Source organism: Hemitrygon akajei, chromosome 4 (assembly GCF_048418815.1).
Source record: "Hemitrygon akajei chromosome 4, sHemAka1.3, whole genome shotgun sequence".
NCBI lineage: Eukaryota > Metazoa > Chordata > Chondrichthyes > Myliobatiformes > Dasyatidae > Hemitrygon > Hemitrygon akajei.
Genome location: NC_133127.1, coordinates 76035757 through 76062539, shown reverse-complemented (window position 1 = coordinate 76062539; position 26783 = coordinate 76035757). Strand labels below are relative to the sequence as shown.

The window sequence follows — 26783 nt, the reverse complement described above, 5'->3', positions numbered from 1 at the left end:
TCTCTCTGAGCCAGCGTAGGCTGTTCTTGTAGCCCAGTCGAGTACCACAAGAAAAAGTAGAGGTGACAGCAGGCATCCCTGTCTGACTCCAGTAGTGACCAGGAACTCTTCGGACAGTCTCCCATCGTAGATGACCCTGCATGAGAAGCCATCATAAAACTGCTTGATGATATTCACCATCTCTTCCGGTACACCATAGTGTCGTAAGATGCTCCACATTGACTTTCTGTCCAGGCTGTCAAATGCCTTCTCAAAATCAATAAAACACACATATAGTGGAGTTTGCCATTCTATTGTCTGCTCCACAATGACTCTAAGTGTAGCTATCTGGTCAATGCATGATCTCTCTTTCCTGAACCCTGCCTGCTCATCTCTAAGTCTCTGGTCAATGGCGTCTTTCATCCGCTCCAAGATGACCCTGGTGAGAACTTTGCTAGGAATGGACAACATCCCCTCCACTTGCCACACCGTGAAAGATCTCCAGATTTTGACAGCTTCACAAGGACGCCCTTCTTCCAATCTGATGGGATCTCTCCTGTTCTCCATATCAAATTCAGCAGTATATGCAAATGGTCCACCATAACCTCTCCACCCTCTTTCAATGCTTCTGCAGGAATGTTGTCTTCTCCAGCAGCCTTGCCGTTCTTCAGGCTTTTCAGGGCTTTTCGAATTTCTTGCTTGGTGATTTCACCTATATTGATGTTGAGTGGGTCTCCAGGCTCCAGGTCAGGTGGGTTCTGTGGTGGTGGTCTATTCAATACTTCCTGAAAGTGTTCCTTCCATCTCGCCAGCTGATCTTCAACCGAAGTGAGCAGATGGCCTGTCTTGTCGCTAACAGGTCTGTTGAAATTGCTTTTCTTCCCTCTCAAAAGTTTAGTTGTCGTGTAGAGTGCCTTGAGGTCCCCTTTACTGGCCGCTGTTTCTGCTCGCTCTGCTGTTTCATTGAAGTATGACCTCTTGTCCTTTCTGAGCTGTTTCTTCACCTCCTTGGCCATCACGCTGTACCTGTTGGCAGTGATTTGTTTCTGTTGCCGGGTTCTGGCCTGATTCAAATCCTGTTTGAGCTTTTTCCTCTTCTGCACCTTCTGCCATGTCTTGTCCCTGATCCAAGGTTTACTGTTGACTGGTGGTCTTCCCAGTACTTCTTTGCAGGCTCCTACAGTGGCCTGCTTGAAGGTAATCCAGGCGTGTTCCGCTGTTCTCTCATCTTGTTCCTCTATTTGAAGAGCCCCAAAGTGGTTTTGCAAGGCGATGTGGAAATCTTTCTTGTTCTCTTCCATCTGTAGTTTTCTAACATCAAACTTTATTCGCGTGTTCTGTTGCTTCTTCTTGGCTGACAGCTTCATCTTCAGCTTTGCAACAACCAAATGGTAGTCAGATCCAATATCTGCTCCTCTTTTGACTCTCACATCTTGCAGTGAACTTCTCCAGCGCTGGCGGACTATGACGTGATCAATCTGGTTCTCTGTTTGATGGTCAGGCGAGACCCAGGTTATCTTGTAGCAGCGTCGGTGGGGAAAGAGGGTACCTCCAATGGTCAGTTCGTTGAAGGCACAGAAGTCGGTAAGGAGTTCTCCATTTTCATTCATATTCCCCAAACCATTCTGGCCCATCTCTCTCTCCCTGCCAGTGTTATCACAGCCTACTTTGGCATTCAGGTCTCCCATGACAATCAACATATCTTGCTTAGGTACCTTTCCAACTACTGCTTGAAGCTGGGTGTAGAAGAGATCTTTTTCTTCTTCCTCTGCGTTGTTAGTTGGGGCGTAGCGCAGGATAATGGATACCTTCTGGAATCTGGACTCGAACCTGGCTGTGATGATACGGTCGGACACTGGTTCCCATTCTATCAAACTTCTGGCTGCTTCTTTGGACAACATCAGGGCCACACCAGCCTCATGCGGGTCTTCCTCTTTTTCTTTGCCGGAATAGAGCAGAGTTTCTCCCGTCTGCAGTTTGGTCTCACCAAAAGTATTCCGCCTTGCTTCGCACATGCCCAGGTGTGTGAGGTGGTATCGGTTCATTTCCTTCACTGCCTGTGCGCTCCTCCCTGTCTCCCAAAGCGATCTCACATTCCATGTTCCGATTAGGATAGATTTCTTCTGTGAGAGCAGCTTTGGAACCTCCATTATGGTTTTCCTCGGGTGAAGGAGGGTTGTCAGCCCTGCAGCTTCCTGACGGGTTTGGTTGCAGCGCGTCATCAGCCTCCTGAATGGGGCCCTGCTTTTCCCGAGATCTGGGTTAGTTGACAATCTGTTGACGGTTTCTGTAACAATTGCTTGTTTTACGTGAACGGGTTGTTAGCCCATTGCACAACCCCCAACCTGGAGGACCAGGGGTTTTCTGTCGGGGTCACCTACCCCTAGGCGATGGCATTTCCATGCTAACGAGCTCCACCTGCCCGGGTTTGAAATCAGAGTTTACCCTCTCCTAGATAGGCTGCCATCCAAGGCTAACGAGTCCTATCTACCCGGGTTTGGAATCGGAGTTCCTTCTCCTAGGCTATGTTGTTTCCTGGCACCTTCTTCCATATTATCCGGTGCACCCCCCACACGAGGGATCCCCCATCCACCACCCAAGGGACGCGCCTCAATGCCGTATAGCCCCAGCGCGAGACCAATCTAATGTAGCGACTGGGAAAATGCCGCAGACGTCATTCTGCTAAATCAGCATACTGTATGTTCTGAAGGTGTCACCTTCCACATCATGGCTTTCAAAAGGTTCCCTAATCATGGATTTTAGTCCAATATATGGAAAGAGTCCTCATTTCGGTCATTTACATTTTTAAAAATTCTTATCTGACCACCATTTTTGTGATGAGGTCGCACTTCTGTCTTCCTATTCCACCAGGTTTGACATTTAATTGAACTTCTAATATTTCTGCCATGATCTCATTTCCAAACACATTGCATCATGTTCATAATATTTATTTTCAATTACTTGTGGTTCTTTTACTGGCTTTCATTTCTAAATACAATTACCCGAGATACTACTTGTTCCCAATAACTTCCTTCAGTAACACTGACCTATGCTACAAGGGTGAGGAAAGAATCTATTTGTATTTTGTTTAGCCTAAACACAAGAGACAAACAAACAGGTTCTGACATGATATTGCAAGCATCTCACTCTGAATTTGAACTTTTGATAGTTTGTCTTTTTCCTGCTGTCAATGTGCAGCCACTCTTGTTTTGTCTGTTCAGTGCTGTGCTAGTAGTTCATAAACCATACACAAGTAAGGTTAGCTGACAGATTTGTGATCTGAGCCACATTCAGTCCTTGGAGATAAGACCCCATCCATCTTCTCCATCTTCCTGCCTATCTACTTACTTTCCTTCCACATGTCTTTTAAACCCTCCCCCAATTTCACGTAGATTGTAAGCCCACTTTATCACTGTAGTCTCTCTACCTATGTCCACCAGTTGGAAGTGAGAAGCTCCATTCAAGTCCTTGTAATCTGTTGGGTAACAAGACCTTGAGGAGATAAATGGGAGGATATAGGAATGACAATGAGTAGTGTAAGGAGAGGGAAGGAAAGAGTGAGGAAAATACTCTAATTGCGGGCAGTGGTGCAGGTCTTTGAGATAAGAGGTCAGAGAGAAATACAATGAATAACAGATTGGGAGTGAAAATGAGGGAGGGGTAGATGGCATAAAGAGGGAGGGAGTAGGAGACAAAAAATAGGGGGAGAGGTCAAACTTTCCATCTCTGCTAGGCAGCAAGATTCTCGGGGGGGGGGGGGAAGAACATGGAGAGAAAAAGGGTGTCCCTGCATTCTCTCAAATGCTGACTGCAAACTCTGGTTTTCTGACAGGTAACCATAGCTGTGAATTGTTTGAACTTGTAAAATTTCTGTGCAGACAGGTTTTGGAGTCTCATACATCCAAATGTGTCACATTAATTGGTGTTGCAATGTCCCATGTGACATATTTAAACTCGGGCCTGGATATTGGATTTGAAGATACTGTTACAGGAATGTAAGTATTCTTTCCGGTGTCCTGACTCAGATTTGTCCATTAATTAGTACTGCTAAAGTAAACGATGCTTATGGGATTTGGTGTATATAAGTTACACTTGCTTTTGGGGACTTGTCAAATATCAAGTTGGATTGCTTTGGAAAATGACTTTTGAAAATCTATTCGAAACAGAAGCTATCAAATGAGTCTATAGCCAATTATCTTTAATTAGCTACGAGTCCTATCATTTGTCACTTGAATTCTCTTCCCTACTCTCACTTGAAACTTCTGTGTCTGGTACTCTGTTACAACAAACGGCAGTGCAAGCTTTCGGAACATTCTCTTGGCACTTGTTAAAAAGTTTGTTGGCTTTATATTAGATTTTAATTATATCTTTATTAACCTTAACTGTAACTCCTGCATCCTCCCATTTGGTTGGTTGGGTGTAGATGGTGTTTTTGATTGGGGGAACTGACTGTGTCAGTGACTGAGCATTGTGCCGAGGAAGTGTGTTTTCACACTGCTTTTTGAGCTCTGCCGTTTTACTGGAGCCTTGTTCATGTCTATGTTCATTCTTGCAATCCTCCTACTTCAGTCCTACTTTGTTTATCTCGCAAAGGACTTTTGTTTCTCATATTGTTCCTTCTATTAAATATCTGCTGATTCCCTCAAGTGTTTTCTCCCTAGTCTTGGTCAAGCAGAGGATAGTAGCATTTCAGTTTCTGGATTTGGATGCCAGGCAATCAAGCATTAGAGCTTTGATATTGGTCGAGGAGAGATTTGATCTTGCCTAATGAATTGGAGTAATTTGTAGGCATCAGCTTTGAGGTGCCCAAGGAGATGGTAATTGGGTAATTTAGATCATTTAGGAGGTGGCAATTTAGGTTGGAGTGGCTTCGGGATACAATGTAGGTTGAACACTCTCAACATTTTCTTGTGGACCTGCTCCACTTTTGCAGGAAGCTAGTTGAGGTATGCTAGTTGTGAGAATTTATGCTGGGATTGTGTCTGTGCTGGATCTATTGGTAAGAACCATTCCAGCACACTATCATGTGGCAGATGGAGAATAGGAACTAATTTCTGAGAGCACGCATTTTGAGAGGGATTCTGCACACAGACCGCGGTTGGGGGAGTTTAAGACACTTGTAAGATTATAAAGGCCACATTGTGGTTGTATTGCTCTCGGCATTGTTGCATGCTGAAGATGACACTTAGTAAGTCCCAAGTTTGACAGAATCTACACGGGAACTTGGGGAGGGTAGGTCACCTTTATGGTCACAGGGAGGAAGATTCCAATGAGGGGGTGAAGATGTGAATTTGTGTCTGCAGTCCCTCTGTCAAACAGAAATGCCATCTGCTTCAGTGGTTTTGCTAAAGAGCTTTTCAAGGTACAGTCGGCCCTCCTTATCCACAAGGGATTGGTTCCGGGAAGGATACCAAAAAATGTGGATGCTCAAGTCCCTTATTCAACCTGTCTTAATGCAGTGGACCTTGGGACCCAGCGGAACCCCAGACCTTATTTAACCTGTCTCAGTGCGGTGGACATTAGGACCCTGTTGCGCAGCTCTGAATTCGCAGTGTTTCTGTTACAAAAATAATCACGAATAAAGTGGAAATGATAAAGCGATTGGAAAGAGGTGAAACGCCATCGGTCATTGGAAAAGCGTTAGGCTACGTCGGTCAACAATCAGAACAATTGTAAAGGATAAAGTGAGAAAGGCCCTGCCCCGATGAAAGCTACAATTATAACTAAGTGTACAATGTCCTGTGTATGTTACTCAAAATGGCTTCTTTGGTTTGTTACGAGTAGGAATGCTTCTTTGTCTGATAAGTGTTTCTCTCGCCGTTGTTTTGCTTTAGAATGGCTGATATGGTAATTGTATTCATTTGTTAATCAATGGGGAATGTTATTGTGTTTTGTGAGGCTGGGAACTTGGGGGAGGGGTTGCGCGGGCTTGTGGTGTGAAGGGAGTCGGGAGAAAGACGCCGAGGAAGGTGGACGTGCGCTCGGAAGACCACTGGGGAGTCCGAGGTGGAAGACGTGGAAGTCGGAGGCAAGCGACGAGGGGTCGAATGGTTCGATGGTTGAGCTCCAATGAGTGCATTAAACTGACTGAACTTTGATAAGTTGGCGCCTTTTGTTTTTTTCCTTGTGTATATGTATATATATATATATATATATATATATATATATATATATATATATATATATAGTATTGCCTAATACTCTTTTAATTTTAGTAAACTCTTTAAAGTGTATTTCATAACGGTATTTGTTGTGGGTTTGATACTGTTGGCGGGCGCGAGGCATAAACTCGATTCTCACAGCACCTGCGTGTACGGGAGGTAGGTTGGTGAGTGGCTGGATCTCCTTTTCCCCTAGACATATACCAGCCTTTTGGGTAAGTGTTACATAAGCAACACAGTGGTTTAATTATTGGGTTTTGGGTTTTTGATCCTCCCGGCGCTGAAACATACATTCTTAAGTGTTTTATATGCATAGAAAGGTAAAATATAGACTATATACTAAGACAAATGTTTGACTAACTGATGCTAAATAATACTGGATGTACCTGTTCCGACTTACTTAGTAAGAGAACTTCCGATTTTTTTCGATCCTGATCCACGATAACCCACACACATCCTCCCATATACTTTAAATCATCTCTAGATTACTTATAATACCTAATACAATGTAAATGCTATGTAAAATAGTTATACTGCATTGTTTAGGGAATAATGACAAGAAAAAAAGTCTGTACATGCTCGAACAAGAAGTGCTGGAAGAGCACTTCCAGGTTTTCTCGATTTGCGGTTATTCTTATTTGCTCACAGATAAGAAGGGCCGACTGTACTCATTTCACCAGCTGATAACATTTCCTTTGTTCTTGGTACTTAGCAGGGTGACCCCTGGATTTTCAAAATTGTAGATGGTCTTGCTAGTGCTAACTGTGGTTAGCAGAGTGACTGGGAGACTTTCACTGAGAAATGTAAAGGTCTTTACTCAAAACATTAATCTATAATTTTCGTGTGTGTTGTTAAAATATAACAGAATCCAAATGTTGTGCATCCAACATTGCTTTCCATGGTCTTTAAAGTGTTAGTGCAAGCTTAACCCGTTTTATCTCTGCTTGTTTTATTTAACATTTACTGTAATTCTACATAGTAATTCCACAACTACCTAATCTATCTGTTGTCCCAAATAGGCTGATACAAAATTCAAAAACAAAACATTGTTCCAGGCATTTGAAACTTCTTAGAATTTATCCTCTGTTTCAATTGATGTTTAAAGATGTGGGCTTTGTCAGTCACGGCTCTTTGCCACCTCCTTCCCTGTTGGGCCACTGTACTATACATTGCATCTTTATCTATCTGTCTCTACAAGGTTGAAATGATCAGACATTGAAGCTAGTATTGTGTGGAAAAGGGAGACCAGCTAGAGAACTGATTTCATCCGATTTCATCTCAGAATTACAGTCAACATGTCATTATTATTCCATGACAGAAGATTGTCAGAATAATTGCAACACCCTCTTTCATCTGTCTACAGGAGGGTATGGGGTGGTTTACATTGAAATGGCTGTAAGGATCTTGCCCTAATAACAAGCCAACCTCACCTCTTAGTTTGCCCTTCTGCTTGGTGATCCCGGCTCTTCCCCCTCTCCCCCCCCCCCCCCCCACCCCTGCATCTTTGCCATCGCTCGGATCCCTTCCCATCTATTTTCCCAAAGGCTCACTGCTCTGATCTGTATCACTAAATATCTAACTCCTAGAACCGTCCTTCATTACTGTTGCACCTCAGCACCTGCATCAGGGTTTGCTGAAGTATGCAGACGCGAGGAAATCTGCAGATGCTGGAAATTCAAACAACACACACAAAATGCTGGTGAAACACAGCAGGCCAGGCAGCATATAAGGAGAAGCACTGTCGACGTTTCGGGCCGAGACCCTTCGTCAGGACTAACTGTTGTTCTTAGTTTAGTCCTGATGAAGGGCCTCGGCCCGAAACGTCAACAGTGCTTCTCCTTATAGATGCTGCCTGGCCTGCTGTGTTCCACCAGCATTTTGTGTGTGTTATTTGCTGAAGTATGCTCCTTGTCTCCTGTTCCCTTGCATTCATTGGTTGGTTTCCATCAGGTAGGAAGCAAGGAGGTGGGTTTCATCATTTAAATTCTCTATGATCTGATAGTTTGTGAGTGGACTTGTTCTGCCTATGGACGTAAGAAAAAGGTGAGCCACAGTATTTAACCTGAGTCCAGTGTTTTCACGGGCTGCCTCTGCAGTCACGAGTGCCACTTGTCGTGAACACCACCTGGGAGCAAACCCTGCCTTTTCAGTCTTTATATAACTTCATCACCGGGCTGTGGGAGGATTACTCTCTCAATCTCATCAGTAGTGCGGTGCTGAAGCTTTTCTCAGTCCCTCATAATTTTCACACGTCTTTCACATCACATGTAATATTTCTAAATTATATTTCATAGTTTCTTCCTCTACACTAGCAATGTTTGTTGTTTTTGTTCTTCTGCTGCTACTTTTGCCTTAAGATCTGCCCTCTCATTCTCTTCCTGTTCCTACTTTCCCCTTTCTAGTGTGTCTTTAATGTCTGTAGACTCTGCTTCTGACAATTCTTGTTTGTGTTTGACGCCGTACACCTGGGAACTCGTGACATTATCAATGTGCACTCTCCAGTCTCCAGTCCCTGCCTGGGACTGCCGTAGCTTTGTGGGCCTTGTTGTCTGTTCTGCAGGTCATGCATCTTTGCTGACCTTGACTCACTCATGTAATCTCTCCTTTCCTCAAGTCTATGATAACCTCTGCCTTAAGATTCAAAGTTCACAGTAAATTTATTATCAAGTACATGTATGTCACCATATACATCCCTGTGATTCATCTACTTGCAGGCGTACACTGTAACTCTAAGAAACGGTGGAGTCAATGAAAGACCAAACAACCAATGTGCAAAGGACAGCACTATAAGTACAAAAGAGGAGAGATAACAATAATAAATATTTGGGAAGATACGGTGAAGAGTCCTTTAGAGTGCTGGAGATAATGGATATTGTCAATCCAAATTGCCAATCCAAATTGCCAATCCAAATATTGCCAATCCAAATATTGCCAATCCAAATCGACAGGTGTCTGCAAGTGTGAAAATCGAGGATCATATTGCACTATAAACCCTTGAAGCTAATTGATTGGCTTGGGGGAGGGGGATTTAGTGTTAAATGTCGAGCTGTAGTTAATAAGGAGCATCTTGCTGTATGCAGCTTTGCTGCCCAGATGTTCCAGGGTTGAAGGAAGAGCCAATGAGATGGCATTTGTTGTCGGCCTCTTGTGCCAGTAGGCAAACTGTAGTGGATCCAAGTCAGGATGGCACCATTATTGTTTAGCTATAAGCAGAAATCTACCGGAAGGTGTACTTTCTCTATCTTAAGTACCTGAAGCTTAGGACTGGTTTATACTTGTGCGTATGGGCTATGCCACAGCCTACGCTGCAGCCCTGATTTTCACTTCTGCGTCACTCTACGCCGTAGCGAGCATGCGTTTGTGTGCGCCAAAACGCTAGTTGGCGGTGGGGTTTCTATGCCACTGTGTTGAGTTTCTTCATGAGAGATATGGACGAGGAAATGTATTTCAAACATTTTCACATGTTGGTAGATAGATTTGATGATTTGGTTCATCTATTTCGTATCGGTGTACGCACAGCCTACAGACATGGTGGAGAAGAAGCAACTGGAAATGTGTAGGAGGAAATGCGATACTACCAAGCGGACCAATCATAGTTGTTGCGGTCTGCGTCGCCACGACATGTGAGTAACTTTTCTGGAGAGGTGCACGTCACCTACGGCGTAGATGTGACGCACAAGTACAAATCAGCCTTCTGTCCGCTTTTATTGTTGCCTGCATCAGGAATATGAATAGCCTCTTCAGCTGTGGGCACGAATAGGTCAGTTATTGATGCTGACACCCCTGTGTACACTGACACAAAGTATTGCTGACCCCTAATAAAACTGTCATGTACATTCATGGATGACCAGTAATTCCAATAGGAGCAAAGGTAATAGACAATAACCTACAGTTTCAGTAGCTATAATTAACGACATAACTGTCAACAGGCAGCATTTTCAGATTTGCATACTTACAAGGGGAGTACATGCCAACTGGCATACCTCATTTGAATATTCAAATACTGGTGGCTCTGAGTTTCTGAGCAAACTGCAGACACCCAAAGTATACCTCTTCCATTATTACGTTGAGGGTTTGCTGTCTCCTTAAGTACACAAACACACAATATTAAGTGACAAAGTAGACATGTCAGAGCAGTGCATAAGTGGCAGCAGATTTGCTTACAGTTTAATACAAGAGATGGCTCCTGATTTGGGCCAAGCTGACGAAAATTAACACATTAAGTGGTGGCAGGGGTCATTCACTCATCTTGGTGGTCTTTAGCTTTGATAGGAGTCTTCTGTGAAAAGAATCTCTGTATCTCTGGAAAAATAGTGCAGTTTTAATGACAAGGTTGTCTTTCAGGCATTTTGTCAGGAGGATATTTGGTGCTGGCTTTTTTCACTTCCTTTTTGCCTTTCAGTCATTCCCAGAGAGAGTCCCTTTCCAATCTCAAATTGACTTGTGACCCTTTATATTGCAGCCCAGTGTTTCTGTCAAGGTGAAATGTGAAAAGTTCCTGGGTTGGAGTTTGTGCTGATGACAATAGTGTTCCATGGTAGAGTAAACTGGTAGGCTGTGAAATGTTCACTTAACTCACAGGAAAGTTGTGCTGCAAAGATGGCTCATTCTTAATGACAAAGCACAATTCTATAATGTTGGTGTTACTCCTCCATTTGCATTTTCAGATGCAGGTATACCCACCCATAACCTTGCTCTTCCACTCCCTCACACTGTCAACCTGAAATTATTAACCTGCTCAGTTGAGGAAAAACACCAGAGACACAAAATTACCTCTGAAACGGTTTTTATTCAGAGAGGAGTTCGCAGCCCCATGCACTTCGGGCGTAAGGTAGCCAACTCCCAATTTGTCGGTTTACAAAGGTCATACTTATACCCAAAAGCAGGGTACTACATTCGCAAATATGGTTACCGATTCGAATTCATCAACTGATTGGCTATTTGCATAGCTAAGCACACGAAATACTCGGAATAAGCATAGACGCAAGCGTAATACTTGGAATAGGTATGGACGCAAGCAAAACACTCGAAATAGGTATATAGCTCAAAATACTTTGCCGAACACATTGTCTTGTGGTCTCAAGGTTCCTCTTCTTTGTGGTTGTCACATGCTGTGTGGTATCTTATTTTAGCTACCTCTTCCCAGTTCTACTACACTTCCCCAATGACGTATCCTTTCCCTGATCCTGTCTACATATTTTGCTACACTTACCACTCGCCCACCCCTTCTACACGTTCTCAACACTGGTGATAACAGCATCGGTGCATCTTGAGTTTCAGGGCAATGTTAGAGGAGCAGTATTTGTATTTCTTTCTGTTGTGGAGTTGTCCATTGGGGTTCTGATGTTCCAGGTCCCCAACTTCACACTGAAGAATAGAAGAGGACAGTATAATTTAAAATATTTGGGATGGCTGCACACCAGCCACTGCATGAGCTAGACAGAACAGGGTTAGTTTTAATACCAGCATGGTCCAAGGAAATTGATCCAGTCCCTTCTCCATGGGCATAAACTTGTATGTGTGCATGAATAAAGCATGTGGGCTGATAATGTATGTCATAATGGTTTTTTAATCTTCCAATACTATACACCTATTTAATTTTTCCAATATTAAATGGGCATACAATATTCGAAATTCAGTCTCAAGATCACTTGAACACTACGAACCATATAACACTACTATTTTTTGTAAACTTTGTACTTAAGTTGTGGCTTAATTTGAAGCAAAGCAGACAGCTAAGAGTTTTAAAGCCTGTATAGCTGCAAGTTAGACTACCGATTTTAATTTGTCCACAAAGCTATCCCAGCAGTACTAATTTTGCGAGGCAGAACAATAGATAGTCTGTTGTGTTTTATAAATACAACTCTGTTCCTCTTTATACAGTGTGAAATATATAGAATCAACTCCATCAATGAGGAGAAAGCTTTTATGGTATTAGATTACAGTATAATTGCATTGGCAATATTGAATAAAAGTAAGCAGGAACAGTTGTGAAAAGACATTTTAATGACAATAAAGGACATACTGGAATTAATGAAGCTCAAAAGTAGTCTAGTTAATATGGTTCAGTGATGAATTTTCTGTGCTGTGTTGAATGCAAATCTCTCAGAAATAAAACTAGCTGAAATTACAAACAGTGCCATCTAGTGGCTATTTGTAATATTTCCTTTAAAGATTTCATCCTTGTATTTTTGAGTTCAATTTTAAATTTGACAATTTTTTGTTTTCCTTTGTTAACAGAAAAGGCAAAAAAAATTCTCTTGTTAGTATTTAAATGCCTTTGTTTCTTTTCCAATTTTTTGTTTCTTTTACTTCCCCTTTCCCTTCATCCACCCGTGTTTGTGAATTTACTGGTACAGACCTAGAATGGGAGGGAATGTAAGTGAACCTCAAGAAATGAGGCTATAGAATTGAGATCTGGTGTGCAGAAGACAAGAATGATTTTCATTGCAGATTTAAGTTATGAGAAGCTGTTTTCCTAATGAAACATTACTATGGTTGTTAATCAGTTAAGATGTATTGCATATGTTTCTAATAAGTATTTCTGCATTATCACAAGAATATGATGTTTCCCTGACCTACCCCCTTCCAAAAGAGTTGGAGATGTTTTATGACACTCTATACTATTGGGGCTTGCAAATGGCTGACACTTCCTTTCGTCACCCATTAGTTTGGTTATCATTAGTTTTGCATAATATTTTCTTTGCTTTTGACAACACTGCGGAAATGTTATGCAAAATGTTTGGATCATTTTAAAGCGGAAGTTTGGCTGTAGTTTCATGCTCCCATCAGGTCATTCAGAATTGCCTACCATTTGTTTTTGAGTGTTTTTGCATTCAGTTAGTTAAGTTCTTATTTCACATTTTATGTTTAAGGCTGTTTCGAATGTCTTCAACACTTCTTAAGCACCTACTTTCTGTTCACTTTGCCTCATTTCACAATGCTACTTGTTTCAGAATGGTGTTTGCAGAGCTCAGTAATTGGCTAATCCTTCTGGGAAGAGGAAACCTGCACACGTGAATAGAGGAAATAATCCGAAAAGGAGAATTTATTATTAATCTTGGGTAATGAGTTTGATCAGTAAATGTTGTTGAAGTAGGGAATTAGTGTCATTTCAATACATTTAGGAAGAGTAGGATGAAACATTTTAAAACATTGCCATTACTTGTATTTACATTTCAAGGGATTTTTAAAAAAATATCATAGTTACATGCATCCAGTTATGAAAGGCCACCATTTTATTCTGGAGTGCTATGATATGATGTGAAATTGGTATGTTTATTTTTGTTTTGTTAATATGTTGGGGGGTGGGGAGATGCCGAATATCTTACAATAAATGGAACTCAAATATGAATCTGAAATTAATCCCGTTGTAATGAAAACATGATACACATTCAATAGGTGATTTGGAAGTTGGGTGCTGTTCCCACCAGTATTAGGCAAACTAGTATTGTTTCCTTTCCATATGCTTTGTTTGGAAGTAGACGATGCATTTGGCTAATGCTTGTTTTTGCTTTCAGGAGAACACCATGTCTGCTGCTGGTGATGCTCCAGGTCTGAATGTAACTTCCCATCCAGCTGAAGTGCAGGCACAGGATTCTGAACTCAACTCGAAGGTTATTACAAAACTATATTTAATGAAATTTTCTAACCATGTTAAATATGTGCCCAGTTACACTTAATATTTCATTCAACTAATTACACTTTGTATCAGGCAATAGTTAATTGCTCTCAAACAGTTTAAAACATTGAAATCATTTTCTACAAACGTAAGGTGTCTAGAATTTGTCGATGTTCTTTTTTTGTCATCCAATTATTTGAACACTTCCTTTTCTTCCTGCCTGTGTACACGCTGATGTTCTTTGGTGCCTGGTATTGCAATCCAGTTGGATTCTGTCCCTGCCTCTGTTTGTCATATCCGAGAAGACTACGTCGGTGAATGTTGATTTGAATCTTTTTGATTTGACACAAATTTCCACTCTTCTTCTGTTAGTGATAAATAGATCTAGAAACATAGAAAACCTACAGCACAATACAAGCCCTTCGGCCCATAATGCTATGCCTAACATGTACTTTAGAAATTACCTAGGGTTACCCATATCCTTCTATTTTTCTAAGCTCCAAATACCTGTCCAGAAGTCTCTTAAAAGACCCGATTGTATCTGCCTCCACCACAGTCGCCGGCAGACCATTCCACACACTCACCACTCTCAGTGTAAAAAAATACTTTACCCCGACATCTCCTCTGTACCTACTTTCCAAGCACCTTCAAACTATGCCCTCTCTTGTTAGCCATTTCAGCCCTGGGAAAAAGCCTCTGACTATCCACATGATCAATGCCTGTCATCATCTTGTACACCTCTACCCGGTCGCCTCTCATCCTCCGTCACTCCAAGAAGAAAAGGCCGAGTTCACTCAACCTGTTCTCATAAGTCATGCTCCCTAATCCAGGCAACATCCTTGTAAATCTCTGCACCCTTTCTATGGTTTCCACATCCTTCCTGTAGTGAGACGACCAGAACTGAGCACAGTACTCCAAGTGGGGTCTGACCAGGATTCTATATAGCTGCAACATTACCTCTTGACTCCGAAGTTCAGTCCCACGGTTGATGAAAGTCAATGCACCATATGCCTTCTTAACCACAGAGTCAATCTGTGTAGCAGCTTTGAATGTCCTATGAACTCGGACACCAAGATCCCTCTGATCCTCTACACTCCCAAGAGTCTTACCATTAATACTATATTCTGCCATTATATTTGACCTACCAAAATGAACCACCTCACACTTATCTGGGTTGAACTCCATCTGCCACTTCTCAGCCCAGTTTTGCATCCTATCAATGTTCCACTGTCACCTCTGACAGAATGAAATTAGGAGAGCCAGAAGGGGACATAAGAAGGCCTTGGTAGACAGACACTAGAATACTACAGCACAGTGCAGTTGACGTTTCGGGCCGAAACCCTTCGTCAGGACTAACTGAAAGAAGAGATGGTAAGAGATTTGAAAGGAGGGGGAGATCAGAAATGATAGGAGAAGACAGAAGGGGGAGGGATGAAGCCAAGAGTTGGAAAGTTGATTGGCAAAAGGGATACAGAGCTGGAGAAGGGGGAGGATCATGGGATGGGAAGCCTCAGGAGAAAAAAAAGGGGGAGGGGAGTACCAGAGGGAGATGGAGAGCAGGTAAGGAGTGATTATGAGAGGGACAGAGAGAGAAAAAAGAGAAAATAAAAGGGGGAAAATAATAAATAGATAAATAAGGGATGGGGTAAGAAGGGGAGGAGGGGCATTAACAGAAGTTAGAGAAATCAACGTTCATGCCATCAGGTTGGAGGCTACCCAGCCGGTTTATAATGTGTTGCTCCTCCAACCTGAGTGTGGCTTCATCTTGACAGTAGAGGAGGCCATGGATAGATGTATCAGAATGGGAATGGGATGTGAAATTAAAATGTGTGGCCACTGGGAGATCTTGCTTTCTCTGGCAGACAGAGCGTAGGTGTTCAGCGAAATGGTCTCCCAGTCTGTGTCGGGTCTCACAAATATAAGGCTGCACTGGGAACACCGGACGCAGTATACCACACCAGCCGACTCACAGGTGAAGTGTCGCCTCACCTGGAAGGACTGTCTGGAGCCCTGAATGGTGGTGAGGGAGGAAGTGTAAGGGCAGGTGTAGCACTTGTTCCGCTTACAAGGATAAGTGCCAGGAGGGAGATTGGTGGGAAGGGATGGGGGGGATGAATGGACAAGGGAGTCGAGTAGGGAACAATCCCTGCGGAAAGCAGAAGGGGGGGGGGAGAAAGATGTTCTTGGTGGTGGGATCCCGTTGGAGGTGGCGGAAGTTATGGAGAATTATATAAACACAAAGTACACTCAGATGCTGTGGTCAAATCAAGACATACAAAAAAAGCTGGATGAACTCAGCAGGTCGGGCAGCATCTGTAGAAAGCATCTACGGATGCTGCCCGACCTACTGAGTTCATCCAGCTTTTTTGTACGTCTTGATGGAGAATTATATGTTGGACCTGGAGGCTGGTGGGGTGGTAGGTGAGGACAAGGGGAACCTTATCCCTAGTGGGGTGGTGGGATGATGGGGTGAGAGCAGATGTGCGTGAAATGGGAGAGATGCGTTTGAGAGCAGAGTTGATGGTGGAGGAAGGGAAGCCCCTTTTTTTTAAAAAAGGAAGACATCTTCTTTGTCCTGGAATGAAAAGCCTCATCCTGAGAACAGATGCGGTGGAGACGGAGAAATTGTGAGAAGGGGATGGCATTTCTGCAAGAGACAGGGTGGGAAGAGGAATAGTACAGGTAGCTGTGAGAGTCCATAGGCTTATAATTGACATCAGTAGATAAGCTGTCTCCAGAGATAGACAGAATGATCAAGAAAGGGGAGAGAAGTGTCGGAAATGGAGCAGGTAAATTTGAGGGCAGGGTGAAAGTTGAAGGCAAAATTAATGAAGTCAATGAGCTCAACATGCGTGCAGGAGGCAGCGCCAATGCAGTCGTCGATGTAGCGAAGGAAAAGAGGGGGACGGATACCCGCATAGGCTTGGAACATGGACTGTTCCACAAAGCCAACAAAAAGGCAGGCATAGCTGGGACCCATACAGGTGCCCATGGCTATACCTTGGGTTTGGAGGAAGTGGGAGGAGCCAAAGGAGAAATTATTAAGAGTAAGGACCAGTTCCTCTAGACGGAGGAGAGTGGTGGTAGAGGGGAACTGGTAGGTTTCTGCTTTCTGATTTTTGTATCTTTTGCCCATTGGGGAGGAGCGAGAATAGCTAGCATGTGTGGGTGTTTGATTATGCTTGGTAAAAGTTGATAGGGATGTGTCAAATTTCTCTTAACATCCAGAGGAAGTAGTGGTGTTGGTAAGCTTTTATTGGCCGTGGCATCTTTGTGATTGGCCCAGGACAGGCTATTGATGATATTTACTTCTAGGAACCTGAAGCTTTCATTTAATCACATCCTATGCACCTATTAAATTTTTTCACTGCTCTGGAATTATTGTATGACATGATTATATCATTTTATCTAAATGCTACAGCTGGTTTTCACAGAACAAGCTACCAGTTAATTTTTCAGTAAGGTTGGTTGTAGAAGGATAATTGCTGAGATGTACAAAAGCTTGTATGCCCTTGGGATTTTTTACATCTGTGATGGTAGAACCTGAGTATAACATCTCTGCAGTGCAGTTGCTCTTCAAAATGGAGGCTTCAGTGGTAATAACTTTCACATCATTTGCATGGAGTTTCCATCCCCAATCTCCGAACTTAACAGATGAAAAGCAACTTAGCCAAGTGCAGCTTAAAATTATGAGATCTGCAAAAAAAAAGTAGCAGATTTTTTTCAACTGCAATTCAGTTACAATTCCTTAGATACAGGAAGGAAAAGAAAGAAAAGATGAAGCAGTTCTCATGGCCCAGTGTATTGCAGCTTAATATGAGTCAAGTTCCTGCTGGGTGGGTTAAGTTAAGGAATGTATGTATTTTGAGTTTAACAATCAGAACTTTTTTTCTGAAGAGTGTGCTTGTGAACGCAGGTCTATCATGTAGTCATGTCAGCTGTACTCAGACATTAGCTTCATCAAGGGGTCTTAACAATAGAGGCAATTTCCTTTCGTCTCCCAGAAGCTAACGTGGGATATATGCTGTTGATCCGGTTTCAAGTTTGACTTGCTACTGGTTCAAAAATTTCATTTCGATTCATTGGTTCAAGGGAGTGTAAATAATTGTATTCTTTATTAATTTGTTTAATCCAAGTCAATTTATAATAGAACACAAGAGCAGGAATAGATCATTTGACCCTTTGAAGCTGGTCTGCCATTTAGTATGTTCGTGTCTGATCTGCCTTTTCTATCTAGAAATCTTTTTATCTCCTCTTTAAATATATTTGGTGAATTGGCCCCCAATCTTCAGTGTGGTGAATTCCAAAGGTTAACCAGTATGTTGACGAAGGACTTTCTTCTTTTCATTTTTAAATGCTTTGCCCCTGATTCTGAGACAGTTTATTTTTAAGATTCACACTTACCTATTCCTATCAATTACAAAATTTGTTTTTTTTCCTTATTTAGTTTACTCACCCATTCTGTAAGACACCTGTATCCTGATTAATTTAGTGGAGTTGGTTTTTATTTTTCCTGAAAGTACATTCAGATGATAGTTCTGTGAAAACTATAGCTACCTGTTACATTATCAGTGCAGTGACTTCTGAAAATGGTCAACAATATGATCTGCCTCTTTATACCTAGCAGTTCACTGACCTGTCACCATTGGGGAAACACTAATACCTAGATGGGATGGTAGATAAAGGAAGCATCTCAAATTCAAAGTCAAAGTAACGTATTGAATGTGGTAATACTCTACCTTGAGATGCATTTTCTTGCAGCCATTTACAGGGAAATAATAAAGTATAGAATTTATGAAAAAAGCTGTAAGTAACAAATACTGGCAAACAACAAATGTGCAAAAGAAGACAAATCATGCTAATAATAGAATAAATAAAGCTGAGAACATGAGCTGCAGAGTGCCTGAAAGTGAGTTTATATAGGTGGTTGTTTATAGTGTACTCTAGGCCATGGAGTCAGTTCAGCATTTAGGTTCGGTTGGTTCAGGAGCCTGATGTTTGTAGGGTAATCTAGTGGTGTGGGACCCAAGGTTCCTGAACCTCATGCTCAGTGGTATATTTAAATCCTACTTTCATCCCACAATGTGAGGGTGTAAACATCTTTGCGTTATGACTCCATCGCAATGTACAGACATGTGAATTTAAGTCTCATGGCTTGTAGAAGGAAGCTGTCCCGTAGTTTGTTGGTCCTGGCTTTAATGCTGCGGTACTGTTTGCCGGATGGAAGCAGCTGGAACAGTTGATGGTTGGGTGCCTGCTGTCCCCGATGATCTTCCAGGCTCTTTTTTTCTGCACCTGCTGCCGTAAATGTCCTCAATGGAGGGAATTTCACAACCACAGATGCACTGGGCTGTCTGTACCACTCTCTGCAGTACCTAGTGATCAAGGTTGGCGCAGTTCCTGAACCAGGCAGTGATACAGCCAGTTAGTATGCTGTCAGTGGTGGCCCTGTAGAAGGTCTTGAGGGGATTTGGGGCCTATGCTGAACTACTTAAGTCACCTGAGGTGGAAGAGATGCTATTGTGCTTTTTTTTTGCCTCAAAGTCAGTGTGTACAGGCCAGGTGAGATCATTGGTGATGTGTATACCGAGGAACTTGAAACTACTCACCCTCTCAACTGCAGTTCTATTGATGTTGGTCGGGGTGAGCCTGTCTCCATTCTTCCTGTGTGTGGCAGTACAGTCATGGGCATAAAGGGAGTAGAGAAGGGGACTTGGACACAACCCTGGGGGGCACCTATGTTGAGGGTCAGGGGGCAGGGATGAGGGAGCCCATCCTTACCACCTGTTGACAATCCAGTAGGAAGTCTTGGATCCAGCTGCACAAGGCAGGGTGCAGGCCGAGGTCTCTGAGATTCCTGTCAAGTCTGGAGCGAATTATGGTGCTGAATGCTGGACTGTAGTCCAGAATCAGCATTCTAATGTGTGCATCCCTCTTCTCCAGGTGAGTGAGGACTGTGTGTAGTGCTGTGGCTATGGCGTCGTCGGTAGGCCGGCTTTGTCAGTAAGCAAATTGTAGGGGGTCCAGTGTGGGTGGTTACATGCTGCAGATTTAGTCTTTAACCAGCCTCTCAAAGCATAACTGAGGTGAGTGCAACAGTGTGCCAATCGTTCAGGCATGCTACCTTGGTTTTCTTAGTGCAGGGACAATGATGGATGATTTGAAACAGGAGGGCACTACACACTGGGAGAGGGAGAGATTAAAAATATCCGTAAGTGCACCAGCCAGCTGTTCAGCACACACTTTGAGGACGTACCCTGGGATGCGGCTGTTGATACGTTGGAATGTTCTATGTACCTCCGCCTCGGAGATAACAAAGGTGCAGGTGTTGTCGGCGACTCTCCTCTGGGTTCAGTCCTATCAACCTCGAAAACATTTGTCTCATCTGGGAGAGAGGCGGCAATGTTGGCTGTACTGCTGTGTTTCTTCTTGAAGTCTGCAATGGTGTGCAGTCTTTGCCGTGTACATCATGTGTCATTGCCACAGAGTTGTGACTGGATTTTGTCCTTGCGTTGCCGTTTTGCCACGACGATGTTACAAGATGGCTTTGATAGCGTCACCCGTGAGTTGAAAAGAGAACACAGCCTGGATGATGAGTCCTTGATGATGGGTGCTGCTTGCTCGTGGTGGAGCTCCTCATCTGAACATGGATAATCTGATTAATTGCCAGCTATAGTTAACAACACTGGGACTTTGTTCATTAGGCAAGCTGCTGAAGGAGACACGGTTATGGGAGCAGCGAGCAAGGGGTGCTGCTTGCTCTGCCAGGCTGGACAGAATTAATCTGGCCCATGCATAGGGTTAAAATTAGTTTACACTCATAGATTTCTGCAGACCTACCATGGAGAGCGTCTGAAGTGGTTGCATCATAGTTTGGAATGAAGGGGCTACTGGACAGGATCAGAAAAGTCTACAGAAAGTTTCAAACTCTGCCAGCCCCATCATGGGCACCTGTCATTATGTACCCTCATCACCCAGCACATGCCCTCTTTTCATTGTTACCATCAAGGAGGAGGTACAAGAGCCTGAAGAGACGCACTCAATATTTTAGGAATGGCTTCCCTTCCATCAGCAGATTTTTGAATAATCAATGAACCCATATACACTACTTCATTTTTCCCCCCTTTGCACTACTTTATTGTGTATTTTTTTTCTTGTAATTTATAGTTATGTATTGCAGTGTACTGCTGTCACAACATATGCTGATGATATTAAACCTGCTCCTGGATTCTGATTCACACTAAAAGAAAAATAAGCTCAAATCATTAACATTAAATTAAGCTGTGAACAAGTCCTTGTACAGTAATATTTAGTTACTGCATTACATTTTAAAAACATATTTCATTCAACACAGCTTAACATATTCTGAAGGTTTTTATGTGGTATACTGAAGCAAAGTACTTTGTTGAATACTGAGACTGCAGGAGTTCAGCAAGTGGGGGGTGCAGGAATCACAGACTATTCCTTCTGTGTTTGCATTTTAACTGCCCATGTGCATTGGAAGGAATTACCAGTTTTGCACAACAGCATTGAGTTTTATATCATAACAATTGCAAATTACAGGTGATTATGTAAAAACACTAAAGCTTTTGCAATCCATTTCAGTTACTTTGTTTTATTTCCTTTTATCTTTCCAAAGTTCTACAGAGACCTGTGGTGGTGTATCCAATAACTGATTAATTTGGTTTAGTGGATTAGCTTTTGTCAGCTTTGTGTTCTGCCCTTTATAAGAATTTGCAGTGCAATTTTGTTAAAAATTGTCAGAATTTTGTGTTGATGATATAACTGGTATAGTTTTCATAGTGCAAATTGCACTTGCTGTGAATTTGCCAATCCAACAGGAAGCTTTCTTCAAACATGCTACTGTTGAATTTGTTAAATGGTATATATTTAACATGCTTATTTATGTTGAATGTTTTTAAATGATTGCTACTGAATTTTCAGTGTGTTCATTGCAAAGCCCAAGCGTAACTGCCTAGCCCTGGTTCAGCAAGCATCTCTCACAGATAGGGTGGTGTAGATGAGGTCGAGTACATTTATCTCTTGTACTGAGGTACTCGTGAACTTCTTCGGACACAGTCTGACACCTGTGTTTTTCAGGGCTCGGCCCTCTCAGTTAGTGACCATTGGGAATACAAATAACTGAAGTTACTTTTGTGATCCCTTGTCTGTAATGAGTTCTAAGATGATACAAAGTAACGGTAAAATGCACTTTTGTTTCGCAACAGTTACTGATTATGAATTATTTTCCTCATCTGCTACACATTGGAATTTTGTAGGACTGCATCAATGATGGTGAGGACTGGAATGGCCACAGTTTAGTGAAGATTAGCCCAACACATTCACTTAAAAACTACTTTGTGCATACTACTTCTGGAAATGCACAAGGAGACAATAACTTTGAATTAAAAATTAACGATAATGGAATCTTCTGTGAAATTCAGGTTTTCCTCTTCCCTCCTCCCCCCCCCCCCCCCCCCCCCCCATCCCTTCATTCATCTCTGCATTTAGCTCTTAAAGCAATTACTGCATTTGTGGTCAGTTAAATTACTAAAACAGTTACATAGAAATAAGGATTAACAATATAACGCTGGCTCTACCAAGGTCTTTATTGAAGATCTTACCAAAGCAGCTGTGAAATTTAGTGTCGGTTAATAATCTGGAAATTGAATATAAAATAAAACAAACTTGCCATAAGTAATGATAACTAACATTCTACCAGATCTGCTGCTCCACTCACTTTCTTCATGGGAGAAAATCTGTTATCTTTATTCAATGAGCAGTTTGGGTTGACTTTTAAATGTCTTCTGAAATGGTCCAGCAAACCATGTAATTGTAGCACAACTGCTGAGTTCAAACCAGACTGATCACTTGATATTAACCAGTACACCGATTCTAATGCTGCAAAGTCACATCCAATCTAGTCAATCTCCCTATAAATATCTCTAGTATGGTGGATAAATTAGGAGCTGTCCCATAGACCAGTTAAGAACCAGACAGACATAAAACTCTCAAAATTGTGCTGTATAGACAATGATCTGGACTTCTCTATAGTCTCTGGACACCACTTATCCCATGAGTTGATCGTCTTAAGGAGTGGCACACTCCTGAAGGTCAAAGGATGGCCTCATCCCAAGGTCTTCCTTTAAGACCTTGTCTTATTTATAAAAAAAATAATATGTTTGTCAAATTTGCCAGAATATTTTGAAACTTGCCAAAAAGGGTAAGTAAAAAGGTAACTAGTATGTGTATTGTTTTTATTTCCAGACGACATTCGGTAAGGTGCCAAATTTTAAAATAGTTGCTGTAAAAATGCTGAGGCTGATCTGAAGTTTGGGAGGGAAGTTGGGGGTAATACATATCAAAATGAATAAGGATTGTCTGTGTAATGTAAACAAAAAGAGGATTTATAGATAATTTTTGGCTCAGTAATTAGAAGAATTGTAACTGGCCTCATTGAAGTATGTCAGATTCTTGAGAGGGATAGATAGAACATCGACTGTTTATTCCTCTCCTTTCCTCTGGCTGACCTGCTGAGTTCCTCCAGCATTTTGTGTCTGTTGCTCTAGGCAGGTCGAGGGTGTCGTGAACAAGTTCACAATGAGGGACGAGCCATTTATGACTGAAATGAGACATTTCTTCTTTCGTCTCTGTCCCAGGTATCCATAGAGACTTGGTCTTGTGCTTTCTAAACAGGCATTTTGGATTTTGGGACATTAAAGGATATGGGAATTAGGCAGAAATGAGGTAAATGAACTTGTTGAATAGTATTCTCCAGCTCATCTTGTGTTCCCTAAGAAGATTGGAAATGGGCAATAATTGCTGCCCGTGACAGTGACATCCAGATCTCATAAACAGAAACAGTATTTTAAAAAAAGCACTTTCTTTATTTGCTATTACAGGTGGCCCCCGTTTTTCAAACGTTTGCTTTACGACAGCTCGCTGTTACGAAATACCTACATTAGTACCCGTTTTCGCTAACAAGAGGATTTTGGCTTTTACAAAAAAAAAGGCGCCCACTTTATACGTGTGTTTACCCCGAGAAAGACTATAATGAAGCCTTGTGCAGGCAGTTGTGTGCGCATGCGTGTATGTGCCAATTTTTTTTCTCCAAATTGATTTTGGCTTGCTGTCTTCCCGATTTTGATAAGTGAAACTACACCGTACATACAATATTTCTACTTTATATAGGGTGTATATTTATCATATCATTCCTGTTTTTACTATATGTTTGTGTTATTTTAGGTTTTGTGTGTTATTTGGTAGGTTATTTTTTGGGTCTGGGAATGCTCAAGAATTTTTCCCATATAAACTAATGGTAATTGCTTCTACGCTTTACGGCATTTCAGCTTACAAACAGCTTCATAAGAACGCTCCACCTTTGTTCGGATAGCGGGGGAAACCTTTTGTAATAGTTGTAGTTCTAAATATACCCAGTAGAAGGCAGGAAGGCTCCATAGTAAAGTTAGTATTTCTGCATTGGAAAACAAAAACAATAGCATTTTGTGTTCTTGTGGCACCTTTGGCAGCAGATTTCTCAAGGTGCTTTGGAAGGCTGTTCCTTGTCATTTTAGCCTGGTAAGAGAATAGGAAATAGAAACAGAATTTTTTATTTATGAAGGGTGATAAGTTCATGGCCTAAGGTAGAAGGATTCAATTTTAGAAAGCCTAGCATATTTATTTTTTAACATAATCCCATCCTACATTTACAGTGGTTGTGGAGCATACCGCTCTTGGATCTCCAGAAAGTGTCCACAGCAGGGATGATTGATAAGGTCGTGGCCTAAGATAGAAGGAGATGAGTTATTCAGCTCTCGTTACATGCACATGCAGTTCAACTCTTTGAGTGATTATGCAGAAAGTTTGAAGTTAATAACTCATCTCCTTCAACCTTAGGCCACAAACTTATCAATCACCCCTGATGATTTATTAACTGATGAGTTATTAACTTCAAACTTTTTGAATAATCACTCAGAGTTGAACTGCATGTGCATGTAACGAGACCTGTATAACTCATCTCCTTCTACCTTAGCCCATGAACTTGTCAATCACCCCTCGTATTTTGATTTAATAATACAGTTCTGTGTAGGCCCCTCTGGCCTTCCAAGCCACACCTTCCCGGCAACCCCACAACCCTGATTAACCCTACCCTAATCATGGGACAATTTACAATGACCCATTAACTTAACTGGTACATGTTTGGAGTGTGGGAGGAAATCGAACTCCTGGGGAAACCCACACGTTCCATTGGGGGGGGGGGGGGGGTGCCAAGACTCCTCGCAGAATGGCGCCGCCAGAATTGAACTCCAAACTCTGCGAAGCCCCGAGCTGTAATATCATCATGCTAACAGCTAAGCTATAGCCTGTTTGACGCCTTGTTCTTATTGCACCATTCCATTGCTAAAATTTTACCGTAACCCTATTTTCATGTACCAACCTCTTATCTGCTAGCAGTATCTGATTTGAATATACAAAGTGACTGAACTTCCATAGCCGCCTTGGATAGAGAATCCCAAGAATAAAATTTCTTCTAGTCTGTCCTGATAGCCAGTTTTCTATTTTCAGACTTTGATCCCTAATCCTAAATCCTTTGTCTACTTTGCTGTGCTAAACTGTGTATACTGTACACCTCTGATAATGCACCATCCCAATGGTTTGACATCTGGCTTTTAGACTTAGTGAGGCATAGATTCCCAGGCTCACTTTAAACTTGGATCCCATTTCCCACACTGTCTCTAAACTCAGAGACCCGACACCACATTCCTTTCAAACACACTGGGCTTCACTCCCCACAATCCCTTTGAACTCACTGGGTTTTGATTCCCAGGATCTCTCAGAACTCAGCAGGTTCATTGAACAAACGTATTGTCCACCAGCTAACATTTTTTTTTAAAGTGTCAATTAAAAGTTGTTTGGGGGTTTTATGAGTGAAATCCAGAAGTCTGAAAAACCAATCATTCTAGTATTACCGCAATTTGAAGGGTGCCAGATTATCAGAGTTTTACAGAATTGTGGCCATCTGCAATCCTAGGTTTTATAGTGTAGTACACACTATGCCTGCCGTTCACTATTGATCAGCAGTTTTAGAATGCTTCTAGTAACATCAGTAGTACATCTTTCCTTTGGTAGGGAGATTCTACTCTGAAGGAGTGAAAGGATGAGAGGCCAGTGTTCCAAATACTTCTCACCAAGTTGTGTGTGTGTCTTTGGTTGTATTAGAGTACAATGGCATTTTGTATTACATGGATTTTTGTACTGTGGGAAATACCAAAGCCAATTGTGTCCAGTGCCTTTTAATGGCCTTCGAGTCAGATGAATCTAAGTATTGAGCATTTCACTTGTGGCTATTTTAACAGCTTTCAAAAAGACTTAATCACACTTCCCTAGTGAAGTATTTTTCAAAGTGAAATGGATTTTTAAACGAGCACATTGTGGATCTCCACAATCATATGTTTTATCCCATGGTGTAGCATTACCTGAAATATGGTAATATCGAATGGATATTATGTGGCTAACAAAAGCATTCATTGCCACTACTGTAATTTTCAGTAGTTACATTCAATTCTGTCAGTGTTTGGAGGATTTATTTTGTGGACGTTTTCTTGTTTTTAAAAAAGATACCCATGAGGATCTCCAAACTTAAAACATTTCTTTGTCTTTGAGTGTGGATCATTGTAAATTAGTTTACTCTTCAGACAGTACTGGATTTGATTCTATACTGATGTGATAACAAACTTCTACCTCCAAACAAAATTGGATTGAGTCACCTCAAGTCAATTCATACTGGAACAACCTAATTTGGATCTCCTTCAGAGGTGGCAAGAGTACATGTTAAACATTTATAGAAACAAGTAAATGTTTGTCTCTTATTTGTGTAATAAGATTACAGGAGAACTATTGAATGATGAGAATACTTGAGACCATTTGGTCCATCAAGTCTGCACCAGCTCTTTTTGGGAGGAATTGATTTTGCTCCAATTCCCTACCCAATCTATAATCTTGCAAATTATTTACTTTTAGGC

The 26783-nt window shown here is 41.8% G+C and overlaps 1 protein-coding gene across 5 annotated transcripts in view; it reads left to right on the top strand.

The window, feature by feature from the left end:
- The window catches only part of LOC140726466 (arfaptin-1-like), a 136059-nt gene that overhangs the window by 8017 nt on the left and 101259 nt on the right, over positions 1–26783 (top strand). For all 5 annotated transcript variants that reach the window (XM_073042888.1, XM_073042886.1, XM_073042887.1 and 2 more), the window contains exon 2: positions 13661–13756. In XM_073042888.1, the coding sequence (XP_072898989.1) occupies positions 13670–13756 (87 nt within the window). In that variant the 5' untranslated portion in view covers positions 13661–13669. The remainder of the gene's footprint in view (positions 1–13660; positions 13757–26783) is intronic.